Below are 27,742 nucleotides of genomic sequence, written 5' to 3' on the forward strand. Positions count from 1 at the left end.
CATCACCATCATCACCATCATCATCATCATCATCATCATTACCATCATCACCATCACCACCATCACCATCATTACCATCATCACCATCACCATCATTACCATCATCACCATCACCATCATCACCATCATCATCACCATCACCATCATCACCATCATCATCACCATCATCACCATCATCATCAGCATCAGCATCATCACCATATCATCACCATCATCATCACCATCACTACCATCATCATCACACCATCATCATCACCCTTATCATCACCCTCATCATCACCATCACCATCACCATCATCATCACTGTCATCACCATCATCATCATCACCATCAGCATCATGATCATCACCACCATCACCATCGTCATCACACCATCATCACCCTCATCATCACCATCACCATCATCATCACTGTCATCACCATCACCATCATCATCACCGTCATCATCATCTTCTCCATCATTTTTGAAAGTGACAGGATTTTTAAAAATTAGCCATGTTACCTCTGAGTCTCAGTTTCATCATCTGTAAAATGACACAGTCTATAAAATGAGGATAATACAGTGATGCTGTTGTGACCAGTGCAGAGTAATTGGCACGTAGGAGGATGTAATACCCTTGATGACTGGGGCCAGACCTCCTTCTTGGGTAGGGTCAAAGTCCTAGATAAAGTCCTTTTCCAAATTTCTAATTTTGCCATAAGCCAGACTGGCTCATCAGGCTGTCTGCTTGAAGAATTGGGCCCTCATAATCTCTTTCTGATCGACTGAAAAATCTCTGTTGGTGGCTGTGATTCTTATTTCAAAGAAGGAAATGCATTTATAGGAAAATAAGAGATGAAAGAATTTTTTTTTAGTTTTTTTAAAGTTGACATATAATAAGTGTACATATTTCTGGGGTTCATAGTGGTGTTTCTAAACATGTAATATATAGTTATCAGATCAGGGTAATTGGTGTATCCATCATCTTGAACAATGATCAGTTCTTTGTGTTAGGAACATTCAATATCCTCCTTCTAGCTATTTGAATCTATATAATATATTATGGTTAACTACAGTCATCCTACAATGCTATGGAACACTAGAACGTATTTCTCCTATCTAGCTGTGATTTTGTGTCCTTTAACAACTCTGTCCCTATCTACCCACTTACCCCCAAACAAACCCTTCCCAGCCTCTAGTATGCTCTATTCTACTTTCTACTTTTATGAAATAAACTTTTGTTTAGCTTCCACATATGAATAAAGTCCATGTGATATTTGTCTTTCTGTGCCTGGCTTATTTCACTTAACGTCCTCCAGTTCCATCCATGCTGCCATGAATGACAAGACTTCATGCTTTTTTATGTCTGAATAGTATTCCATTGTGTATATATACCATATTTTCTTTACCCATTTGTCTGTTACTGGACACGTAGGTTGATTCCCTCTCCTGGCTATGGTGAATAATGCTACAGTAAACCTGGGGTACAGATGTCTCTTTGATGTACTGATTTCCTTGGGATAAATATTCAGTAGTGGGTTTGCTGGATCGTACGGTATTTCTATCTATAGTTTTTTGAGGAAAGTTCATACCGCTCTCCATAGTGGCTGTACTAGTTTACATTCCCACTCACAGCGTCTAATAGTTCCTTTTTTTTCTTTTTTCATCCTTGCCAGCACTTTTGTAGTTTGTCACCCCATCCTACTGGAGTAAGAGGATACCTCATTGTGGTTTTGATTTGCATTGATTTGCATTTCCCTGATGATTAGTAATGTTGAACATTTTTTCATGTATTTGTTAGTGAAAATGTTTTAAGGATGGCACTATTATTTGTTTTAAGAAGTCATTTATTAGCCAGGCGCAGTGGCTCACGCCTGTAATCCCAGCACTTTGGGAGGCCGAGGTGAGCAGATCATGAGGTCAGGAGATGCCATCCTGGCTAACACAGTGAGATCCCATCTCTACTAAAAATACAAAAACAAAATTAGCTGGGTGTGGTGGTGGGCGCCTGTAGTGGCGGGCACCTGTAGTCCCAGCTACTCAGGAGGCTGAGGCAGGAGAATGGCATAAACCCGGGAGGCAGAGCTTGCAGTGAGCTGAGATTGTGCCACTGCACTCCAGCCTGGGCGACAGAGAGAGACTTCATCTAAAAAAAAAAAAAAAAAAAAAAAAAGTCATTTATTTTTATTTTTATATGGATTAAAAAATTAGTGCTCAACCGTGGTAAAAAAAATTTGGAAAATATAAAATCCCCTTACCTAGCAGTGATGGTTAATATTTAGCTATATTTCCCTTTTATTACTCTTTACAGCAGTTTAGAATGATTCACACAGTTGATGTCATACTATGACATCATTTTCTAATCTGCTTTCCACTTGGCATTCAAATGTAAGCATTGTCCATGGTATGCAGGGTCTTTGTTGCTAATTTTAAATGGCCTTATAATAGTCCAGAGAGTGGCTCTCCATTGATTCTTTAATCCCGTCTGGTTCCTCTCCCCACCCCGTTACATTCCAGCCACACGGGTTTGCTTGGCATTCCTTTAACACACCATGCTCATTTCTGCCCCAGGACCTTTGCACTGCCTCCTCCTTCAACCTCTGAAGCACTTCCCTGGTTCTTTATGTAGTAGCTCCTTCTCACCCTTCATAGCTCAGTTAATATATCACGTCTTCAGATAGAGCCCGCTTTGACCACCATAGATGCCAAACGACTCCTTCAGTCTCTCTTGATCTCAGCACCCTGCTTTAGTTTCTGTTTGGCAGGGGGAACTTTATAATTTTATGGCCGGAAATGATCTTATCTATTTGTTTACTTGTCTATTGTCACAGTCCCTCAACGGACTATAAGCTCCATGAGGACAGGCACCTTGTTGTCTTGCTTATTGATTTCGGTGGCAGACACAGTGCCTGTCACATGGAGGGAGCTTAGTCAACATGTACAGAGTAAGCAGATGGCTGGTTAGATGGTTGGATGTGTGATTGGATGAGGAGTTGAAAGATAGGTAGGCGGCTTGCAGGGGGTAGTGCATGCCTGGATGGATAGGTAAATGGATACGTGGGTGAGTGAATCAATCATAATTTTACTAACCATTCCCCAATTTCACATTTAGAGTGCTTCCCCATGATATTTTTAATCACTTTGAAAAAGTAAGCAATGCAGGCCAGGTGCGGTGGCTCATGCCTGTAATCCCAGCACTTTGGGAGGTCGGGACGGGCGGATCATGAGGTCAGGAGACCGAGACCATCCTGGTTAACGCGGTGAAACCCCGTCTCTACTAAAAATCCAAAAAAATTAGCTGGGAGTGGTGGCAGGTGCCTGTAGTCCCAGCTACTCCGGAGGCTGAGGCAAGAGAATACCGTGAACCCGGGAGGCGGAGCTTGCAGTGAGCCAAGATGGCGCCACTGCCTGGGGGACAGAGCGAGACTCCGTCTCAGAAAAAAAAAAAAAAAAGAAAAAAAGAAAGAACAAGTAAGTAATGCAAAAATGCAAATGGCGAGGAAGTCTGATAAGCAAGTCTCTTGGGAAAGCTGACTCCTCCAGGGCCATTGCCTGGGGGCCCAGGCCTCCGCGGTTGTCCAAGCTCCCTGCTGATGGGGCTGGCCTGGAGATTGGGAGGGTGCTGAGATTCTCCGAGGTCCTCTTGGGCGTTCATCCACCCCATGCCTAGGGCCTCACTGCCACGCCTCTGTTTTGTCCCCTGTGCAGTGGGCCGGAAGCAGTTCATGAGGTTTGAGTGGGCAAACTATGCAGCTGAGGCCCTCGGCTGCGAGTATGAGGAGCTGAACACGGCCACCTTCAAGCACCACCTTCGACAGATCATCCAGCAAATGACGTTTGGGCCAAGCCAAAGGGACCTCGAGGACGAGGAAACCAGCTCAGGTACGTGGCTGCTGCCTCTCTGGGTGAGCTGGGCCCCCTCTGGGCCAGCTCCTGAGGATACACCAGCATTCTTTAACTTTTTTTAATCAAAGATTTGTTATGGGCCTACGCTGTGAAGGCCTGTGTTAGGTGCAGGGGAAGCCATCGTGGGTGGAAAGGGACATTGTTTCTACCTGGTCAATGCTAATGCTCAAATAACTACCTCGGTTCAGTGGTCATGAAGGCTGCTGAAACCTGGCAGGGAGCTCTGCGCTGTGGGGAGGGGATGCCGTGGGCAGGGCCAGTGGACCAATGCATTTCCATTGGATTTCATGTTTGTTGAGCACCTACTAGGTAGGGGAAAGACTAGTCTTTCTGCCTGAGGGATGGAAATAAAGCCCAGATGGCTGGTGCCAGGTGGAGGGATGGGAGAAGATGAGGGTGGAGAGCAAGGTGTGGTCAGCTCACTAAGGGTTTATAAACGAGGGTTTTTATTCTCAGACCCTTGGGAAGCCATGGAGTGCCTTCAGCAGGGGGATGGCATGATTTGGCTTTAAGAAGCTCAGCCTGGATGAAGGTTGGGGAGTGAGTGGGAGAAGGGAGACCCACTGGGAACCTATAAAAATCACCAGGTGATAGGTGGTGGTGGGAAGTGCTTGTGGAGATGGGGCAGGTGGGGACAGATTCAGGGTCTAGTTTACAAGCTGAGGTGTTAGCTTGGGCCCTGAGAGAAGGGCAGAGACCAGCAGTGGCTGCTAGGATTTTGGCCTGAGCAGCTGGAAGAATGAGGGCGTTTTGAAGTGCCGTGGGGGAAAAGCAGGAGGACTTTGTACTGTACCTGCAAGGATGTGATCTGCCAAGTCCCAAGTCTGCAGCCTCTGTGCATCTTTGGGGGCTCTATAAGAGCAGCTGTCCTTGAGACAACAGAGTTTGGGATTAATAAGTAGAAGTGTTGTGAGCTGTGGTTTTGGGACCCGTCTCTTGGAGCTCCTTTGCACCTTTGGCATTGCTTCCACCTTCCAGGGACTTCGGCGTAGGGGCTAATGTCACTTGGACCCCATTGGCCCTCTATGTCTCCTTTCAGGTCTGTGCTTTGGTGTGAGCTGTGGTTTTCTTGAAGATTACCTCTCCTCTTTGACATACACACACATTCACAGAAGCATGCACACATATGCTTGCACACACCGTGTGTGCATACACACATACACACACCACACATATGCACAGCACAACTTGTGTATGCACACCTGTGCACAGCTACACACCACAGAATCACACACATGAACACACACATGCACAGACACCAGCACACATATACTGCCAGCATGCACACCACATACACATGCACAGATATGCATGGCACGTGTGTGTGTAATCATGTGCACAGATATGTATGACACATGCACATACCACACAACTACACACACATGCATAGACACAAGCACACATGTGCACACATATGTACAGGCACAAACACCACACACATACTTAAGGATGGGCGCATCACACACAGGCACAGACACATGCAGTCACCACTTTGTGAGTCTGAGTTAACCTCTCAGGCTGAGGTCTCAAGAGCAGACATTAAGCAGGCAGGGGACCTTCGGGCTTAGGAGAGAGGCTGGGAGGCTGCGGGTTGCCTAGCAACAGCCCAGGTTGGGGGTGGATTCAGAGGAGGGGTGGGAAATGCTTTCGGGGCTGCAGTGGGCTGCCTGGAATGTACAAGCAGAATTACTCCTCCAGGCACTAGTGCGCACCGATTTGGAAACTGTGTTTTCAGTTTTTTAGACGGAACTAAAACTTAAGGGACATAATTTGTGATCTGACCCCCTACACTCCTCACTCTGCTTTGTTCAATGCACCCTAATCAAGGCTGGTGATTGTAATGGGATACGCATACATGCGTGCATATGTGTGTGTGTGTGTGTGTGTGTGTTAGAGCAAAATCGAGTCCACAACTGTAATTATAGTTTTTGAGCTTTTATATTCCTCCTGACATTCTAGGTAGGCACTTTTCCAATCTCATTCAATATTCTTCATACCTGACTTTAAGCATTCCTTTGTATGGGCAGACTACAAATTACCTAACCCATTTTCTATTGTTGAGCACTCAAGTCATTTCAAAAAAGTGATTTTTGCCAATTTAATCAACAACTGGAAGAACCTATGTCCCCAGCGAGCTTTATTTCTCTGAACGTTTCGTTAGAATAAAAGCCTAAGAGTGAAATGATTAGGTCCCACTATATGAACATTTTATGACTTCTAATACAAAATAGCCAAATTTCTTTCCAGAAAAGGAATCATAAACATTTACTGAGTGTCTACTCTATGCCAAACACTGGCAATTTAAAGGTCAACAAACCCAGGGACAGCTCCTATCTTTAGGGCATGCCCGGCCTCGTGAGGGAGACACAGGTTAATAAAATAACTGTACTAGAAAGATTATGCTATGGGAAGTGCTATATTAGAAGCAAGGTAGAGCTGGGAATTGGCCTAGTGATGGCAGTGGTGGTAGTCAAGGAAGGCTTCCTGAGGAGGTGACATCTGGGCTGAGTCCTGAGGGATGAGCAGGAGATCACTCTGGGGTGAAGGTAGGGCAGGTTACATAGGACCCTGTAGGCCCTGATAGGACACTTAGACTTTGTCCTAAGAACCTGGGGAAATAATTTCAGCAGTGGAGGGATGTGGCATGAAAAGAAGGATTTTTCTAAGCTGAGTGGCCCCTGCTGCTCTGCAGTGATGTCCTTGGCCCCAGGCAAGATCCCTAACTGAGAATGCTGATTCTGTCCTCTTTCCCAGGGCTCAAGATGACAGGAGTGGAGTGTGTGGAGGGGATGGCCTCAGGCCTGTACCAGGAGCTCTTTGCAGCCGTGGTCTCACTCATCAACAGGTAACGGGGCCTTTCCCTAGGCACACACAGTTGGCCTCTTGCAGGTGCACAGATGAATTCACATACCGAGCAGTTGAGCAAAGTGGCAGTTTTTCAGCTGGCGAGAGGGTTTCTAAGGTGGACAGTGCTGGGTTTAGTTTCCACCTTGGCCACCTACTGGCTGTGTGGTCAGTAAATCAGTTCAATTCTCTGATCTCCCTTTCCTCGTCTGTACAATAGCTCTCTCCCCAAGGACTGTTGTGAGGATTAAAAGAAATAATGAATTTAAATAACTCTTCCTGGCCAAACGTGGTGGCTCATGCCTGTAATCCCAGTACTTTGGGAGGCTGAAGTGGGAGGATCACCTGAGATCAGGAGTTCAAGACCAGCCTGGCCACCATGGCGAAAACCTGTCTCTACTAAATATTCAAAAATTAGCTGGGCATGGTGGTGGACGCCTGTAATCCCAGCTACTCGGGAGGCTGAGGCAGGGAGAATTGCTTGAACCTGGGAAACAGAGGTTTCAGTGAGCCGAGATCGCGCCACCGCACTCCAGCCTGGGTGACAGAGCGAGACTCTGTCTCAAAACAAAACAAAACAAATTCTTCCTAAGAGTGATTGTAAAAATACCAACAATAAAAGCTAAGCACTTTTGAATGTCTACTGAGGGCCAGGGATTGTACTAATTGTTTAACCTGCTTTGCATCACCGAGTACTCACATGGACCCATTGTACAGAGGAGGAGACTAAAGCTTGAAGGGGAGAACCGAGATGCAAACACAATGCCACATTCTCATCTCATACCTTCAGTTCCCCTGAATAGCCCAGCACATTGCTTTCATCCATGTATTTTTCAAAATTGTCTTGCTGGGGATGGGAGCAACATGGTAGAAATTTGGAGTGGGCCGGGGTGTGCCTCTGATGTGCCTCTGCGGGGCTACAGGCCCAAGGAGCCTCTGTTTTCTATTGTTATACACAAGGCACTGAGCCCATGCTTGGAAACCCTTGAAGCCATTTTTTCAGCAGAGCTAATCCAGAGCCTAGGCAAAAGCTTGCCTTCCTCCTCTGTGAAAGCAGAAAGCATAATTAGGCTTCTGAAATCCTGTTAAAGAGATGAGGCTGGTGCGTAGCAACAGAGCAGCCGGGTTTCTCCAAGTTGTCGTGGACACAGAATCAAGTCCCTCTGACGCTGCCGAAGTAATTACCATCTGAGCCCACAGACATGTTATCTAGAAACCAAGGGGATCGTGCGTGCTTAGAGAAGGGAGTACTGGGAGTGGGAAATGAACTGCTGGCGGAGGAAACTGCCTTCACCAGTGAAGGGCAGCTGCTTCGAGGTTTGAGTTTTCAGAGGCCACGTCTGTGAAATGCTGCACTGATGATCAAAGTACCTACTACAGCATTTATAAGCACCTAGTAGGTGTCCGTCTTGCCAAGAATTAACCGACTTCATCTTCATGCATGTATATGTGGTGGCTGCTCTTATTATCCCCACATTATAGTTAGAAAACCTTGGCAAACAAGAGAAGAACCAAGGTTCAACTAAGGGCCCTGCAAAGCTCCTAGCTGATCATACTCATGGTGATGATAGTAGGTGGCATTTACTGAGCACTAACCACGTGGCAAACTTTGCTTTCACAGCCACGGAAACCTATCACACCCAACCCTCACAACAGCCCTCTGAGCTAGTCACCGTCATTAACTGAGACGGTGGCTGAGACGGTGGAGGCTCAGAGAGGTTGGGCAACTCTCCCGAGACACATGTCCTCTCTGTCACAGAGCAAGGCTTGAAGCCCACATGTGACTGGCTCTAAAGTCTCTTAAGTCCTGATTTTTGATGTGAATAATCCCTGCTGTGTCCACCCCTACAGATTCATCAGGAGAATACAAGGAGGTGATAGCTTGGAAGAATTTTGTAAACTGATGTATTGAATAAAATAGCTTTTTGATTTTAATAGGCCTCTGAAGAAAGGAAAGGAGGTCCTAGGCTTCACATGGTAGGCAACTTGCTGGGTGACCTTAAGCTAGTCCCTTTTTTTTTTTTTTTACTTTGGGCCAGTGGGAGGCAGTTTAATTCCTTTAGTCCTTATAGCTGTCCCTGGGATAAACCTGCTCACCCCCATCCTCATTTAACAGTTGGGGAAACCCCTGCTCAGAGAGGTTAAGTAGCTTGCCTGAGGTCACACAGCCTGTAAGAGTCGAGCTTGGTTTTGAAACCAATTCTGCTGGAGGCTCGGATGAGTGTGCTCCTAGATTCCACGCCATCTCAGACATTCCACCTCCCTCTTCTCTCTCTAGATCCTTCTCCTCCCACCATCTCTCCATGGCCTCCATCATGGTGGTGGACTCTCCAGGCTTCCAGAACCCTCGGCACCAGGGCAAGGACCGGGCGGCCACCTTCGAGGAGCTGTGCCACAACTATGCCCATGAGCGCCTGCAGCTGCTGTTCTACCAGCGGACCTTTGTCTCCACGCTGCAGCGATACCGAGAGGTAGGCCTGGGCTGGAGCAGGGCCCTCACCAGAGCTCTGTGGAGGGTGTGAGGTCAGATGTGAAGTGTGAGATTCCCATTCCCCAGTAGCCTACAGCTTCACCCTGTTCGGTTCACCGGGGAACAAAGCCCTTTCCCCAGGCCTGGCTCCCCAGACCTCTACTGCTCCCTCCACAGCCCAACCTCCCCCCACCACCTTCTGAACCCCGCAACCCAGAAGCACCAAGGAACTTGGACTTCCCCCGGCCTTGCTTCCATGGCTGTCCTTTCTTTGGGATGACTGCTTCATCCTCTCCCACTTCACTTAAGCAAAAGGCTCCTGCAAGAGTCAGTCTACATGTGCCCGAGTGGGGAATGTCCTTTGAGTCCTGTAGGTAGGTGGAAGCAGTGGGCTGCACACCCCTCTGCAGCACAGCGTGGTGGTTCTCACAAAGTTGAAGGTGCATGCACCCCAAAACCCAACAATTCCTCTTCTAGGAGGCACCTGAGAGAAACTCTGTGTGTGAACCAGGAAGCATGTACAGGCCTGATCCTGCCAGCCCTTATTTTCTCATGAAAAAAGGAAAAAAAAAAAAAGGTCAAGTTTAAATATAAGGCCAGGCACAGTGGCTCATGCCTGTAATCCTAGCACTGTGGGAGGCCGAAGTGGGCGGATCACCTGAGGTCAGGAGTTCAAGACTAGCCTGACAAACATGGCGAAACCCCATCTCTACTAAAAATACAAAAATTAGCCAGGTGCAGTGGCACACGCCTGTAATCCCAGCTACCTGAAAGGCTGAGGCAGGAGAATCACTTGAACCCGGGGGGCAGAGGTTGTGGCGAGCTGAGATTGTGCCACTGCACTCCAGCCTGGGCGACAGAGACTCCATCTCGAAACAAACAAACAAACAAACAAAAAAATTACAAAGAAAAGGGCGTAAATCAGAAGCATATAGCTCAATGAATTTACCCAAATGAACATACGTGTGTCTCTCTCACCCACGTGAAAATGAGAGGATTTTCAGTTCCCTATATGACTCCCACCTTCTTCCCTGAAGGTGTGACCACTTTTATTGCAACAGGTACTACTGGCAGAATATTAAAAATGGCCATATTGTTCATCAGTTCAATAATGTAGGATAATAAGTATTGAAGTTACAGTCATTTCTTTAGTTGGCAATAAAAATAAAGCACCAACATAAATGAATCTCAAACAGATGATGCTGATGAAACAGGTCTGATCCCAACTCTGTCGCTTATTGGCTGTGTGGCCTTAGGAAAGGCACTTACCCTCTCTGACCCTCGATTTTTTTTACATGGAAAACAGAGATAATAATACTTTTGTATCAGTTACGATTTGCCATAATAATGCTACATAATAAACTACCCCCAAATGTAGTGGCTTAGAAAAAGTCTTTGGTTGTTGCTCACAAGTGTCTGGATGGCCTGGACAGCTCTCTTGGTCCAGAATAGTTCTTGAGCTTGTGTTCAGATTCAGGTGTAGTTTGGGGTAGATGGCTCTGATGATCTTGGCGGAGCTCTCTCACGTGTGGGATCAGCTGGTTATGAGCGGATCTAGGCAGGCCTTGTCTGGGGTAACCTTGTCCCTGCTCTACAAATGTCTCATCCTCCAGCAGGCTAGCCTGGACTGTCCTCATCGTGCTGGGCAGGGTTCCAAGAGAGCAAGCAGAAGCAGGCAGGGGACCTTGAGGCCTAGACCTGAGGCTTGCACAAAATCACTTCCACTGTGTTCAGTGACTCACAACAGGTCTAAGGCTGAGCATGGATTCAAGGGGTAGGAAAACAGGCTCCACTTCTTGATGGAGGCACTGCAGTGTCACTGCAGAGTATGGATATAGGGACGTGCAGAGAACCGGGGTTGTTTTTGTGGTCATTGTTACCATACTCCCCAAAGGGGCTGTTTTGAGCATTTAATGAACAAGAATAAAGAGTGTGCCGGGCGCGGTGGCTCAAGCCTGTAATCCCAGCACTTTGGGAGGCCGAGATGGGCGGATCACGAGGTCAGGAGATCGAGACCATCCTGACTAACTCGGTGAAACCCCGTCTCTACTAAAAATACAAAAAACTAGCCGGGCGATGTGGCGGGCGCCTGTAGTCCCAGCTACTCAGGAGGCTGAGGCAGGAGAATGGCGTGAACCCGGGAGGCGGAGCTTGCAGTGAGCTGAGATCCGGCCACTGCACTCCAGCCCGGGCGACAGAGCAAGACTCCGTCTCAAAAAAAAAAAAAAAAAAAAAGAGTGTAACAGCTATTTCATTTTTCCCATAATATTTCACTTATTTCTGATTATCAAAGTAATACATTTTTAATTAAAACACTGGAAACTTCATATAAGTACAAAGAAACTAAAGCTACAATCTCCTTTAGCCCTCCCATCCAGAGGCAACCACTGTTACCATTCTGTTTTTTTTTTTTTTTTTTTACCATTTTCCTTTTATTATGTTGTCTGTGGATTTTGGATCTTCCTGTACACGTGAGTTTGTTGTCTGTCATTTTCCTCACAGTATTACATTGCTCACATCACCTCCCTTCACTTACAAATCTTAGTAAACCTGCTTGCAGTGGTTGCATCTGATTGTATTTCCTCTCCTATAGACATCAGGGTGGTTTCTAAGTTCGAGGCTTTGTAAACAATACTGTGATGAACATCTTTGTCCACAGCATTTCCCAGACATTTCTGGTGACTTTTAAAATTTTTTGTTTTTTAGATGGAGGCTCGCTCTTGTTGCCCAGGCTGGAGTGCAATGGAGTGATCTCGGCTCACAGCAACCTCTGCTTCCTGGGTTCAAGTGATTCTCTTGCCTCAGCCTCCCAAGTAGCTGGGATTACAGGCACCTGCCACCACACCCGGCTAATTTTTGTATTTTTAGTAGAGATGGGGTTTTACCATGTTGGCCAGGCTAGTCTCGAATTCCTGACCTCAGGTGATCCCACCTGCCTCAGCCTCCCAAAGTGCTTGGATTACAGGCATGAGCCACAGCACCTGGCTTCTGGTCACTTTTTGTGGCAACTATTATTCCCCATAGAGTACACTTGTTACCTCCAGCACTGAACACTCAGCCTAGCACTCATTATGTTCTCAGTAAATATTTTAAAAGTGTGGGCCGGGCACGGTGGCTCAAGCCTGTAATCCCAGCACTTTGGGAGGCCGAGATGGGCGGATCACGAGGTCAGGAGATCAAGACCATCCTGACTAACACGGTGAAACCCCATCTCTACTAAAAAATACAAAAAAAAACTAGCTGGGCGAGGTGGCGGGCGCCTGTAGTCCCAGCTACTCGGGAGGCTGAGGCAGGAGAATGGCGTGAACCCGGGAGGCGGAGCTTGCAGTGAGCTGAGATCCGGCCACTGCACTCCAGCCTGGGCGACAAAGCGAGACTCCATCTCAAAAAAAAAAAAAAAAAAAAAAAAAATGTGTGGACTGAGTTACCAGTTTCTGATAAAGCTGTCAGCGTGATGGCTGATACCCTGTATGATGAGCAGAATGTCATTGGAGCGTTGATTGACAATTTTTTTTCCCACACAAAGGCTAAAAGGTGATGAATAAACAACCTCATTAGCAACTGGGAAAATTAATTCAACAGACATTTCTCCAAAGATTTACAAATGCACACAAAAAGAAGCTCACCATCACAAATTGTAAGAGAAAGGCAAATCCAAACCACATTGAGACAACACCTCCCACACATTATAATGGCTACTAAAAAAAAAATCAGAAAATAACAAGTGTTGGGGTGATGTGGAGAAATTTGAACCCTTGTGCGGTATTGGTAGCAATGTAAAATAGTGCAGCCGCTGTGGAAAACAGAATGGTGGACCTCAAAACATAAAAAATTAGAATTCCCACATTATTCAGCAATTCCATGTCTGGGTATATACTCAGAAGAATTGAGATCAGGAACTCAAACGGGTATTTGTGCACCAAACGGCAACATTATTCACAATAGCCGAAGGCAGAAGCAACCCACGTGTGGATTGCAATTGACAGGCAGTGGACAAGCAAAATGAGATAAGCACATCACAAGATATGCACTTAGTAGGAAGTATTATTCAGCCTTCAAAAGGAAGGACATTCTGACAAAATGGCACAGGCTGGATGAATCCTGAGGACATTATGCTAAGTTACGTAAGTCAGTTACAAAAGGACAAATACTATATGATTTCACTTACGTAAGCTACTTAGAAAAGTCAAGATCAGAGGCACAGAAAGCAGGACGCTAGGGGAGAAGGAAACAGGAAGTTAAGTCTCATGGGTACAGAGATTCCGTTTTGAAAGATGAAGAAAGTTCTGGAGATGGTTGCTGGTGATAACAACATGAATGTGTCTTATACCACTGAACAGTATACTTAAAATGACTACAATGGTAAATTTTTTGCTATGTATCTTTTGCCAAAATTTTTAAAACCATTTTTTTAAAGGGCCAAGAGGTGATGGAAGTCCTCTCTGCTTTTTCCTTCTTCAGAAGTTTTCTTCCCCCTTCAGCTCACTAAAAGCGCTAACTTTTAAATCCTGTGATTTTTCCAGGAAGGTGTTCCTGTGCAGTTTGACCTCTCGGACCTCTCCCCAGGAACCACTGTGGCTGCTGTGGATCACAATCCCTCTCAGGTAACACGGGGCCCAGCCAACCCAGGCTCTCAGACGCCGCTGGCCATGTTTGAAATGCTCGTGGATTTGAGTCTTCAGTCTACTAGTTGTCAATGCCGTCTGCACCTAGAGTCACCCCGGGATCATTGGAAACGTGGATGCCTGGGACCCACTCCCAGATTCTGTGTAAATCGTTCTGGGTTGTGGCCTGAACAATGGAAATTTAAGCGTCATCAGGTTGAGAACGGCTACTCTCCTTTATGTCTGAGTCTATGTCTTAGAATAGACCCATGCCTGGGAGCCGGAGGCCTGAGCCGGAGGCCTGAGCCAAAGCGAGTTCAGGGCTCACGGCCAGAGGCCTCCAGCCACTCTGGCCTGCAAAGGTCAGATGTTTGAATGAAGGTGCTGTTCCCAGAAGAGACTGGGGACCTTGGGGGACTGGAGAACAGGGGACTATGTTGGGTTCAGGGCCCTGAACTCATTTAGGGACAGACAGGCGTTAGTTTGAGGGAAGCGGAGTCTTTACCTCGCTCTCTCCATCCCTAGAATTCACTTTGCACCTCTGCTCAACTCAGAACTGCCCGTGACAATTTCACTTGATTTTTTTGTCTTCCTCTTCACATTTTAGTACAAAAGTGCTTGGACCATGGAACCTGCTATGCTTGGGTCCAATCTTGGTGACCTTGGGCATGTTGCTTCACCTCTCTGAGCCTCAGTTTCCTCATTTCCAGAATGAGGATGCTACTTTCTCTGGGTTGCTGTGAACATCAATGAGATATTGCACATAAGGCACCTGACATGATGCTTGGCACACAGGAGGTACCCTGCTGGTGGCATCTCTTCTGCCATCTGACACTGCAGGCTGCCCCTGTCCTTTTCTTCCTTCCTTGTCTCCTGCTGACCAGAGTTGGCTTGCAGACTTTCTCTTGGCACACAGTGGGCTGCACCCATCATTGTAAAGCCCTTTGCTGTGTAAGCCTGGCTGGCTGTTCTCAGCTCAGTGTGTTCTTCTGGTTGGCATCTGTCTGGTTCATTTCCTTCCACACTGTGCTTCCTCACCTGTGCCTCTCCTGGGAAAGGGTGAGCCTGAAGGGCTGATTTAGCAGTGTTGGCTGGGAAGGGCAGGGGGCAGGGTAGTCTCCAGGACCTGTGGCCGCAAACAACCTTCTTTCTTTCTTTCTCACTTCTTCTCTTTTCTTTTCTCTTTTCTTTTCTTTTTCTTTCTTTCTTTTCTTTTCCTTTCCTTTCTTTCTTTTTCTTTCTTTCTTTCTCCTTCCTTCCTTCCTTCTCTTTCTTTCTTTCTTTTCTTTTCTTTCCTTCCCTCCTTCTTTCTCTCTCTCTCTTTCTTTCTTTCTTTCTTTTTCTTTTCTTATCTTTTCTTTCTCCCTTCCCTTCCCTCCCCTCCCCTCCCCTTTTCTTTTTTTTCTTCTTTATTTTGAGACAGAGTCTCACTCTGTCACCCAGGCTGGAATGCAGTGGCGTGATCTCGGCTCACTGCAACTTCTGCCTCCCGGATTCAAGTGATTCTTGTGCCTCAACCTCCTGAGTGGCTGGGATTACAGGCATGCACCACCATGCCCAATGTTAACAGCTATTTTCTGAGGACCTTCTGAGCATGGGCTGGCTATCGGTTTCAGCCCCAATGAAAAAGGCCAAGGTGGCCGGGCACAGTGGCACAAGCCTGTAATCCCAGCACTTTGGGAGGCCGAGACGGGCGGATCACGAGGTCAGGAGATCGAGACCATCCTGGCTAATACGGTGAAACCCTGTCTCTACTAAAAAATACAAAAAACTAGCCGGGCGAGGTGGTGAGCGCCTGTAGTCCCAGCTACTCAGGAGGCTGAGGCGGCGGAATGGCGTAAATCCGGGAGGCGGAGCTTGCAGTGAGCTGAGATCCGGCCACTGCACTCCAGCCTGGGCGACAGAGCGGGACTCCGTCTCAGAAAAAGGCCAAGGTGAAGGATACCTGGGATCCAGTTCCAGCTCTGCATCTTTGGCTCTCCATCCATGAGACCCTGGATGTGCCCCCTTCCCCTCTCTAGGCCTCTGAGGGGTGTGGATTCCTCAGTTAGGGTGACCAACTGTCCTGGTTTGCATAGGACTTTCCCAGCTTTAGCACTGAAAGTTTCATGTCCCGGGCACAGTAGGACAGTTGGTCACTGTGCATATTGCATTTCCTCTATGACCACTTGCTAGCCTTCTTTTGGTTGTGCCAACTCCTTGTGGGCCCTCAGAGAGGCCCTTTAAACTCCCCAGGCCTCTCTCAGTTTCCCATATGCACCATTACAGGGTTAACTAGATGGTCTCTGAAGCTTATGGCTAGATTTAAAATTCTACGTCTGTGCTATTGAATCATGTTCACCTTCTCTGAAATGTTCTTTGAGTGCTTATTGTTGTTGTTTTTTCCTCCCCAAGATTTTAGTTTAAATAATACAAGGACTTCTTAGAGGAAATGATGCAGACAGAATTAATCCTTTCTCGTTTGATTGTGCACAAATAGACCAGCTGCCTGTATGTATCTAGAAATGTGCAATGTCCAGAGGGTTCCCTTTGTTGAATCCTCACCACGGCCCTCCAAGGAAGGTATTTTCAGTCTCCATTACACAGGAGGAAACAAGGCTCAGAGAAGTGTAGTAAGTGCCCAAGACCACACAGGAGGTGAGCACAGAGGCAGGATTTGGACAGCTTGCAAATGAGCAGTTGCTGTCATTTCGTGGCTTCAACACTGAGAGTCTGGGGTGAATGGGAGCATGGTTTTGGGTAGGCACATTCTGAGTCCTGACGCTTGGGACTTGGATGCTCCCATTCCCCATCGGTGGGAAGAGAAGCCCAAGACAGGCCTCTGATGGGGATCAGGGCCCTTCAATGAATCCTGGGTCTCCCACCAGGTCCGCTTACCAGCTGGAGGAGGTGCCCAGGATGCCAAAGGCCTTTTCTGGGTCTTGGATGAGGAAGTCCGTGTAGAGGGCTCCAGTGACAGTGTGGTGCTCGAGCGTCTGTGTGCTGCCTTCGAGAAGAAAGGAGCTGGGACTGAAGGTAAGGAAGCAACGAGCTGGGGATGGGGCCTGAGTCCAGCCTGGGTGTTGGAATCTATCCTTCTCAGCTGCAGAAAAAGCCCTGAGAAGACCTGCACAGGGGCTCCAACGTGCAGAGGTGAATGTGCATGAGCCTGTGTGTGCTTTCATTCATTCAAGTATTCAACGAACACATTGAGCAGCCACTATGTGCTGGGTACTGTTCCATATGGTAGTTAACCAGCCTGGAGTGGGCCATGTCCTCATGGGGAAGGGACAAACTCACAGCCAAGCGCACGTGTGCACACTGAGCCTGCAACTGCACTCTGATGGGGTGCGTCAGGGTGCATCTCACTTTTCTGGTAACCAGTGGGAGAAGCATGCAGATGAATCTAACAGAGAGCCAGGAACATGATGCAGGACAAGTTTGGAGATGGCTTCTGGGCTCAGACTGCAGAGACCCTTGCTGGTCATGCAAAGGTCTTAACCCTAGAGCAACGAGAAGCCATGAAGGATTCTAGGCAGTGGGAGGCATGATGAGCTTCACATTCTGGAATGTTCCCTGAAGCTGTAGTGTGACGATATGGTAGGAAGGCAGGTGGCCAGGGTGAGAGAGGAGCTGGCCGTGGTGAGAGAGGAGCTGGCCTGCCCCAGTAGGTAGAAGCTTCTGGAGGTGTTTAGCAGGTAAAGTCCATAGCACTTGGTGGGAGTTGGATTGGTGGAAGGAGGAGCAAGAGGGGATATGAAGACGTGAAACCAGAACAAAGTGATCATGAGATTCGGTATCCATAGGCTCCAAGTTGAAATCTAGTTATTTCTACTTTCCCCTGCATGATGTGGGGCAAACCTCTCGTAGTCTTAGTTGATATGTTTTTAAAATGGGGAAAGAAGTCACCCCTTGCCCCTTTTTCTCTACCATTTCTGCTACGATGATTGGGTCATATTATGTGCGTGCAGAGCTTTGTCACCGGGGCAAGGTGTTGCAGGTTTATTGATGAGAATGAGGATGTTGATGGTGACAGAGAATGTGATTCTGGGGTTGGGGAGTGTTGCATTGCTCCACTCAGAGCTGCATACTCAGCTTTATGGATATCTTCTGGTAGCATTCTGCTCCATACTTAGAGATACATATTCTTATTCCCAAACTGAGTTCCAGAAACGCCTGTGCAAGGTCACCCAGAGGAGAAGGGTCAAAAGGCAGATTCAAAACATGGTTTATCTGGATCTGAGACTCAGATCCCCACACCATTAGGCACTTAAGAAGGCAAAGGTACCGGCTGGGCGTGGTGGTTCACACCTGTAATCACAGCACTTTGGGAGGCCGAGGCGGGTGGATCACTTGAGGTCAGGAGTTCCAGACCAGCTTGGTCAACATGGTGAAAACCCATCTCTACTAAAAATACAAAAAATTAGCTGGGTGTGATGGCACACGCCTGTAGTCCTAGCTACTCAGGAGGCTGAGGCAGGAGAATCTCTTGAACCTGGGAGGTGGAGGTTGCAATGAGCCAAGATCGCACCATGGCACTCCAGCCTGGAAAACAAGAGTGAAATTCCATCTGAAAAAAAAAAAAATAAAGAAGGTAAATGTGCTTAGTGATCTTATCAGTCCCAACCCTCTTTGAGGCCAGGATGTGTGTTCTTCCTCATTCATTCCTTGGTCCATTCAGAAAATATGGATGGAGCACCTAATAGGTGGCAGCCACTGTCCTAGCCCAGGAGATGCATCAGTGAAGAAAACACACATCTTCACCCACATGGGACTGCCCTTCCAGCAGAGAAGAGACAGTAAGGCAGGTGCGTCTGAAAGAAGAAGACAGGACTGTGGCTCTGGTTGAGGTCACTGAGAGAATGAGGCTTGGCTGAGAAGATGTCCAAGGACTAGGTTCTGGGACATTCCTATGTCAAGGTGTCAGGAACAAGGCAAACAACCAGCACAGGAGACTGAGGTGTGGTCAGGGAGGCAGGAGGGAAACCCAGGAGAATGTGACTCCCTGAACGCCACAGGAGGAGGGAGGGATCGACCTTATCAAATGGGGCTGAAAGGTCAAATGAGGTATGGGCTGAGGAATGACCATTGGATTTGGCCACGTTGAAGTCATTGGAGATGTAGACAGATGCATCTTGATGGAATGTTTCGGGTGATTGTCCAACTGGAACGGCTTATAAGAAATTGGGAGAAGAGTCACCATCCAGTGAGTGAGTGCCGACAGAAGCTTCCGCCCTATGGTGACCAGCAGAGGCCTCTGTCCGAGACTTTCATGGTGGATTTCTGTGCCCACATCCGGACAGGATTGTCTAACCAGTGAAGCAGCAACAGCATCTGATGCCTCCTGCAGCTCTCCCTGGAGCAAGCTCACAGTGCAAATTCCTCAGTTATTCCCAGACAGCTTGGCTATGCCAGTGACTGGCGCAGAGCTGACTTCTCTGCCCATCATGGAGGCACAGTGCCTGGTGTTCTGGGGGCCCATGAAAATGTCGTTTTAAATTGTTTTAAATTTTAAGGTCAGGGGTACATGTGCAGGATGTGAAGGTTTGTTATATAGGTAAATGTGTGCCATGGTGATTTACTGCACAGATTGTCCCGTCACTCAGGTATTAAGCCCAGCATCCATTAGCTATTCTTCCTGATGCTCTCCTTCCTCATCCCACCATGTGCCCAGTGTGTGCTGTTCTCTCCCAGAAAACATTTTAATTTCTGGAACAGAAAAGAACTTTTAGGTCAAGTGAAATTCTTTAATATATGCTATATATTAAATTATACATATACACATATGTATATGTATACACATATGTGTGTATATGTATAATTTATATGTATATATAATATGTGTGTATATATACATATATACGTATATGTATACATATATACACACATATATATACACTCATACATATGTACACACATACACACATATATACAAACACATACATATGTACACACATATACACATGCACACGTATACAAACACACTCACATATATACAAACATGCACACATACACACATATACATATATATACACACACACATAGAGAGAGAGAGAGAGGGAGTTTCACTCTTGTCGCCCAGGCTGGAGTGCAGTGGCGCGATCTCGGCTCACTGCAACCTCTGCCTCCCGGGTTCGAGCAATTCTCCTGCCTCAGCTTCCTGAGTAGCTGGGATTACAGGCGCCTGCCACCACGCCTGGCTAATTTTTTGTATTTTTAGTAGAGATGGGGTGTCACCATGTTGGCCAGGCTGGTCTGGAACTACTGACTTCAAGTGATCCACCCGCCTCGGCCTCCCAAAGTGCTGGGATTACACACACACAGTCATGCACCGCCTGGCAGTGTTTCAGTCAACGGACTGTGTATACAAATGGTGATTCCATAAGATGATAATACCATATTTTTACTGCACCTTTTCTAGGTTTAGATGTGTTTAGATATACAAGTACTTACCATTGTGTTATGGTGGCTTACAGTATTCAGTGTGGTCCCATGCTGTTCAGGTTTGCAGTTAGGAGCCATGGGCTGTACATATAGCCTATGTGTGTGGTAGGCTGTACCATCTAGGTTGGTGTAAGCATACCCTATGGTGTTCCCACAAGGACTGAATCACCTAATGATGTAGTTCTTGGAGTTCTCACTCCAAAGGCCAGGCGGACTCGTGGCTCTCCAGGCTGTCAAAGGGACCCCTGTCTCTAGGTATGGTATGGGCTCAGGAGTGGAGATTTTGGGGAGGCAGGGAGGCATCTCCACCTCCCATTGCACAACCGTATGTGTGTATGTGTGTGTATATGGGTATGCCTGTGTGTAAATATATGTGTATATGTGTGAACATGTGCGTATATGTGTATATGTGTGCCTATATGTGTATGTGTGTATTTGTGTGTGCCTGTGTGTGTGCGTGTGTGTGTGTATGTCTAGTTGTTTGTATATGTGAGGGTATGTATGTAGTGCGTATGCTTGTGTGTATATATGTGTGTGTATATATGTATGTATGTGTGTATATATGTATGAGTGTATACGTGTGTGTATATGCTTATTTGTATATATGTGTGCATGTGTGTGTATATATGTATGAGTGTGTTTGTATACGCGTGTGTATGTGTGTATATATGTATGTGTGTATGTGTGTATATACGTATGAGTGTGTATACGTGTGTGCATGTGTGTATATGTGTGTATATATGTATGTGTTTGTATATGTGTGTATGTGTATATGTGTGTATATATGTATGTGTGTATACGTTTGTATATATGTGAGTGTGTTTGTATACGTGTGTGCATGTGTATATGTGTGTACATATGTATGTGTTTGTATATATGTGTGTATATGTGTGTACATATGTATGAGTGTGTTTGTATATATGTGTGTATATATGTATGAGTGTGTTTGTGTATGTGTGTATATGTGTGTATATGTGTGTATATATGTATGAGTGTGTTTGTGTATGTGTGTATATGTGTGTATATATGTGTATATATGTATGAGTGTGTTTGCATGTGTGTGTATATATGTGTATATATGTATGAGTGTGTTTGTATACATGTCTGTGCATTTGTGTATATGTGTGTGTGTGTGTGTGTATATTTTCATGGAGGAAGGTGCCCATGAAAGCAAAAGTGCCTAGGACGTAGGAAGTCATGCCGTGGCCCTGGCGGTGCTCACCCTGCAGGGGTCCTGGCATTTACTTAATCCTGGCAATGATGGATTCCCCTCCATGCAGGCTGGGGTGTGAGATGTGTCTGCCCCTTTGCTAGCTGGGGAAGGAGAATGAATAAGTGGCAGAAACTGCTAGTTGTGGAGCCCTTGGTTGGAGCCAGGCCTGTGGGCGTCACTGCACCCCAGCTACAGGGAGGTGATTGAGTCCTTGCTGAGGTCCAGTGGCTTCCCAGGGCCCTGTAGGTGCCGAGCACAGGGCTAGCAGTGAACCCGGGCAGCCTCACTCCAAAGGCCAGGCGGACTTGTGGCTCTCCAGGCTGTCAAAGGGACCCCTGTCTGTATGTATGATATGGGCTCAGGAGTGGAGATTTTGGGGAGGCAGGGAGGCATCTCGCTCAGATCTCAGAGCGAGATCCATCTCACAAGAGCTGGGGAAGCCCAGGCTTTGGGCCCCAGAGCCCTGAGGTGGCTCCTGCTCACTGCTCAACTGCACCGTTGGTGACTCCTGGAAAGTCCCCTCCCGGTTCCGTAGGACAGCAGTCCTGCTGAAACCCGGGGGCTGTGGTGAGGATGAAGGTGCTGCGTACACAGAGCATTTCCACCTCCCCCTCTTTCAGCTCTCTGCTCAGAGGTCCCCCTTTAGACGCCTTCCCTGCCCTGTCTGAAGCTGTCCCCCTGGCAGCCTCACTACCCCATCACAATTCCGTTTCCTCCTTCAGGGCCCTTGCCAGGCTCTGTGAAGTTGTGGTTGTTTCTCTGCTTGCTTGCTTGTTGCCATTCTCCCTACGACCCTGTGCTCCCCGAGGGCAGTTGTTCCTGTTCACTGTCTCCCCAGGGCCCTGATATTAACAAGGCCGTATCTGCCTGTTCCCCTCCCCTCTCCTGTTCCCATCACACAGCTCTCTTTGCTGCTCTTCAAACATACCATGCACACTCCCACCTCTGGGCCCTGAGTTAGCAGCTCCTTCTGCCTGGGGGGCCTTCCGCCACATTCCAGCCCAGTGCCGTCCATGGCCTTTCCCTGACCTCCTTGTGAAAAACAGTGACCCCTCCCTGCCTGTGATCCTGGCTCCCTCCCCGGTTTTCCTCTTCCCCGCTGCTTTAGTCACCAGGGCATGTCTCACACTTGCTCATCAGTAACTTCCCCTTGGGGAAGGCCAGCTGCATGGTGACAAGGGCGAGGCTGGTCACCTCTGTGGGGATGACAGCTGGCACAGCTGGCGGGATGAGGTGCACGGTGAATACTTTTTACAAAACTGATGAATATGTGAAAACTCAGTGATCCAGAATCAATGAAATGTATTATCAAAGGGAATGTTTTCTGGATCCTGCCTTGTAGGCAAAAGAGATGGAAAGTAGGGTTGGAAGCAGAAGGCATATGGCAGAGTGAGGCTGGAGTGGGCAGAAGGGGATGTGGTTAGATTGGGAGCCCCTCCCCTTTATCCATGAGGTCTAGCGTGTCCGTCGCAGACATCCCTAGCAGGATGCTATAAAGCCCTCAGTTCCCAAGGGAGAGACTCTGTCCACATCCTTTGCCTTAAACCACCTGATAAGACACATTAATTATGACATTTTGTTTCAAAAGAAAAAATAGTTATCTTCCCCTATTGCTTTCTGGTTGGCTCTGAGTTAATGAGAACATTCGATCATCCAGAACACTTGGGGCCTTCCGGCTAACCCAGGGCTCGCTGTTTATGATCTCTTTCCCTTACCTCAGGTACATTTGCTGGGTGTTCCCACACGGGTCAGCAGGGATCAGCCCTCATGGAGCCCAGGCACAGGGGACAGTCAGGTGACAGGCCCTCATCAACCTCTGAGTGTGACCTGCAGAGGCTGAGGGGGCCCTGTCTGGGGGTTCAGGCTCCTGGGGGAGGTGACGAAGCCTGAAGTTGTGAGAGAGATATGCTGGATAAGGCTCCATCTTCCAGAAGTATCCACGGGGCTCCCGAAAGCCAAAGACTTCATGGGAAATGCTTTCATGGACAAAATTGTGGAATAAAAGTCAACTTCAGGATAAAGGAGTGAATGAGGGAAACAAGCAGGCCCGGAACCTGGGTACTGTTTTCCAGGACATTGCCTGGGAAGTGTGGCATCTCCACGTGCTGGACACCACCCTGGACAGAGAAAGGCTTTTGGACCAGCAGACCTGTGGTGTCATCCTGCTGTGCCCCATTAGCCAAACTGCCTCATGTCTCTGAACTTCAGTGTCATTTTCTAGAAACCAGCCCAGAGATGCTCACATCATCAACCAGAGTGAAATCACTCACGCTGGCATGTCCAGCAGAGAGTGCTAGGAGCCGGGGCTTAGCAAACATCAACATCCTTTCTTCTTTCTTCCCTGTCCCCTACTCGGTCATGATCCTCATTCAGAGCCCAGCCCTGTACTGGCTGCTGAGCCTAACAGTGAGTCGACTAGTCCCTGCTCTGAGGTTGCTTCCAGTACGGTGGAAGGAGACAGCCAGGTAAACAGATACCTGTGGCATTGCAAATGCAGCGTGGACATTTGCGCCAAAGCCTGGTGTGTGCTTTGTCACCTTGCTCCCCATGGGTGCTTTACTCTCCCATTGGAAGGGGACTTTCTTGAGGGCAGGGACTGCACGGCTCTGAAAGCCTCACAGGACACTCTTGAAACAGGGAAACTTCACTTCGCTAGAAGGGTTCTGTGCTGGTAACTTCCGTTATCCTGGACAGGGGCAATCTGGGAAGTGAGCACAGAGTACCTCTAAGCAACCACACAGGTGGCAGATGCCACGCCCTTTACTCCTACACAGGCTCATGAAAGCTGCAGAGTCTCACACTGCTTTATTTTGCAGGGAGTTCCAAGAAATGCAGGTCCTTGGTTTCCTAGCTTACTGGAGTTTAGAGGCAGCAAATTAGGATTTGAGGGGAAGACTGAGGACCCTCGTGCATACGAGTACGTTGGCAATAGCAGGATGGGAAAGCAAAGTAAGATCGTTCCGGATAGATCCAAGAGCCATGATAATCTGACCACTCTTAATAGGAATCCATCTGGGGACCGGGTGCAGTAGCTTATGCCTGTAATCCCAGCATTGTGGGAGGCCGAGGCCGGCAGATCACTTGAGGTCAGGAGTTCGAGACCAGCCTGGCCAACATGGTGAAACCCTGTCTCTACTAAAAATACAAAATTAGCTGGGCATGTTGGTTCACGCCTGTAATCCCAGCTACTCGAGACGCTGCGGCAGAAGAATGGCTTGAACCTGGGAGGTGGAGGTCACGGTGAGCCGAGATCACTCCATTGCACTCCAGTCTGGGCGACAAGAGCAAAACTCTGTCTCAAAAAAAAAAAAAAAAAAAAAATCCATCTGCGGCCATTCAGTGTGGGGACATCTATCCCAAACCTGTGATTGCAACCTGTGAGCATCGCAATAGTTAGAGTGATATAATAAATGAATAGCAATCCCTTAATTAATCCATGCATTCATTCTGCAAGCACTTCTGGACTCTGCCTGTGCCAAGCGTGACGTTGGGCACTGGGGATGTGAGCACAAACAACACTTTGTGATTCGGGAACACCAGCAAAGGTTGAAGTGCAGTCAAGGGCGGTGACAACCATTACTGCCGACTGAGTGACCATTATGTACTGGACACTGTACTAAAATATTTTACGTACATTATCTCCTTTAAGCCATAAGCCACTCTGGGAGGTATGCATTGTTTAATCCACATTTTACAAAGGAGGAAACTGATGCTCAGAGACTTACTGGGCTCAGCGCCCTCCACACAGTAGTAAATGGTAAAGAACCTAGGATTTCTCTAGCCCCCAAGATCAGGCCCATTTGTTTCTCCCACCCTCTCTCTTGAAACCAATGTGCCCGTATCTCCCAAAAGTACTCCCTGTATTTATTTGGTTGATGGTATTCAAAATGATTTTACGTGGCATATAACTAAATATTTTAAAAATATTTCATCATCATTGCCATGCATATCAGAAAACGAACATGTCTTGCACATCAAATCTGCAATATGATTCTTCTTTTAAAATGAATGTACTGTACTTGTGAAAATATAAGTCGATTTAAAGAAAACATTAAGTAAATCACAGCCCAGGTGATATGTGGTTATATATATAGAAAAACTCGAGGAGATTGAGTATGCAAATGATGTTTGGGAAAAGCAGGTATCCTAGATTTAAGAAAGCAAGAAAGAATAAAATCCACTTTGGAAATAATGTACACAAATTCACTACAGCAGGAGAAACGTGGGTACCTTCAACCATGAGCTTTAGCTATCTGGAAACACATTAAGATGGATACTGTGTGTTTAGGGGATGCCAGCTGATTGCAATGTGTCCCCACCAGGCCGTAGCACTCATGCCACCATGTCTCTTTCCAGGGTCCTCTGCCCTGCGGACCTGTGAGCAGCCCCTCCAGTGTGAGATTTTCCACCAGCTGGGATGGGACCCTGTGCGGTACGACCTCACGGGCTGGCTCCACAGAGCCAAGCCCAACCTCTCAGCCCTGGATGCACCCCAGGTCCTGCAGCAGTCAAAAAGGTGAGTTGGGCCAGGGCTGGGGACGGGGATGGGGCATTGGAGGCGCTGTGTTTTCCTTCCCACCTAAACTATGCAACTACAACAACACAGTGTGGGAGGCCCAGCCCAGGAATCCCATCCCTCCATAATGGAACAAAGAACCATAACTTGAAGTGGAGCAGTGCAATGTCTCCCTGGGGCCAGAGCGAACCCAGCCGAGGAGAAAAGCTGGCCTTCTGGGGAGGTGGAACAAAAGCTAAAAAGCTGTGACTTCTTATTTTGGCACTTTGCCTTTCATTAAGTATCTGAGAGATGATGTGACTGGAACAACTTTTATGGACATTCAAGAACTAGGGGGGTCGTAAAACTGAAATGATACATTTTGTAGCATTAAAAAAAGCTCACCATGTTCCCTGGCTGCTCAGCCCAGAGTGCTGGCATGAGGCTGGCAGCATTCTCTGCTTTTAGTTCAGAGGGTTATTGGAAAATGCTGTGTGTGTGTGCGCGCGTGCGCGTGTGTGCATGTGTGCGTGTACGTGTGTGTGTTTGTGTGTGTGTGCATGCATGCTCCCAAGTTCAATGCTGGAATTCTGCAGGGGTAGAGCTTAGAGACAAGAAGAGAAACTGAGACCACCAGGGAGGTGCTGATGTCTCAGGTGAGCACCAGGGTGAGAAAGGACCACTTGCTCACTACCCCCCTATGTGCCTCGGATCAGCATAAATGCTTTATTAGTATCTTCTTAATCTTTATCACAACACAAGATCCTTAGTCCCATTTTACACATGAGAGAAATTGAGGCCCTGAGTGGTGAAGTGGCTTGCCTTTGCTCAACACAGCAAAACGGGACCACAGCCAGGACCCAGCTTGGGTCTAAGAGATGCTTGGAGAATTCCCAGCACATTATGTCAGAGCTGACTGGAAACCCATATCCAGGAGTGGGGCTCGTGAACATCCAGCTCCTGGAGAGAGATCCAGGCCAGGGATGGGGCAGCAGGAGCTGCGAGCACACAGAGGACTGAATGATGACCCAGGTGGCCTGGGTTGAGTCCCAGCCCTGCCCTTTGTCACCTGAGTGACCGTGGGCAGTCGCTCTCCCTTCTCTTGGTTGTTTCTGCTTCCTGCACCATAAATAAGAGTTGGACGAGGCTACAAGACTCAGCGGTCTCCAGCTTTGGAGTCAGGAAAATGCTCAGATTCTGTTTTTCCCTCTTTTAAGCTGTATGACCTGGACTTCAGTTTCATAATCTAAGAAATGGGAATGAGGTTCCAAAGCTCCCATGTCTGATATAGGAAGGCTTTGGTGACGTAAAATAGCAGATGACAATTAGAGAGCCTGGTTCATAGTTGGCTCATGGAAGAGGGCAGGCCAGTTCTGCTTTTTTGGAATAGACACTTAAAAAGCTAGCACCCTTGGCCAGGCGCAGTGGCTCACTCCTGTAATCCTAGCATTTTGGGAGGCCAAGGCGGGCAGATCATGAGGTCAAGAGATCGAGATCATCCTGGCCAACATGGTGAAACCCTGTCTTTACTAAAAATACAAAAATTAGATGGGCCTGGTGGCAGGTGCCTATAGTCCCAGCTACTTGGGAGGCTGAAGCAGGAGAATTGGTTGAACCCGGGAGGCAGAGGTTGCAGTGAGCCGAGATCACATCACTGCACTCCAGTCTGGCAACAGGGCAAGACTCTGTCTCAGAAAAACGACCACCACTAACAAAAAGCTAGCACCCTGGCCACTAACCTCAGAACCTGTTCATGACAAGGATGCTGAGGGAGGGCACTATCTGCTCAGGTGTCAGGCTGGGTTTT

General features: G+C 47.5%; 1 protein-coding gene across 1 annotated transcript in view; it reads left to right on the top strand.

Moving 5' to 3' along the window:
• The window catches only part of MYO18B (myosin XVIIIB), a 298,450-nt gene that overhangs the window by 77,320 nt on the left and 193,388 nt on the right, over positions 1–27,742 (top strand). Inside the window, exons 13-18 of the mRNA XM_026447974.1 lie at positions 3,689–3,862; positions 6,641–6,731; positions 9,009–9,201; positions 13,724–13,804; positions 16,672–16,819; positions 25,797–25,956. Of these exons, the coding sequence (XP_026303759.1) occupies positions 3,689–3,862; positions 6,641–6,731; positions 9,009–9,201; positions 13,724–13,804; positions 16,672–16,819; positions 25,797–25,956 (847 nt within the window). The remainder of the gene's footprint in view (positions 1–3,688; positions 3,863–6,640; positions 6,732–9,008; positions 9,202–13,723; positions 13,805–16,671; positions 16,820–25,796; positions 25,957–27,742) is intronic.

Source organism: Piliocolobus tephrosceles, chromosome 19 (genome assembly GCF_002776525.5).
Source record: "Piliocolobus tephrosceles isolate RC106 chromosome 19, ASM277652v3, whole genome shotgun sequence".
Classification (NCBI taxonomy): domain Eukaryota; kingdom Metazoa; phylum Chordata; class Mammalia; order Primates; family Cercopithecidae; genus Piliocolobus; species Piliocolobus tephrosceles.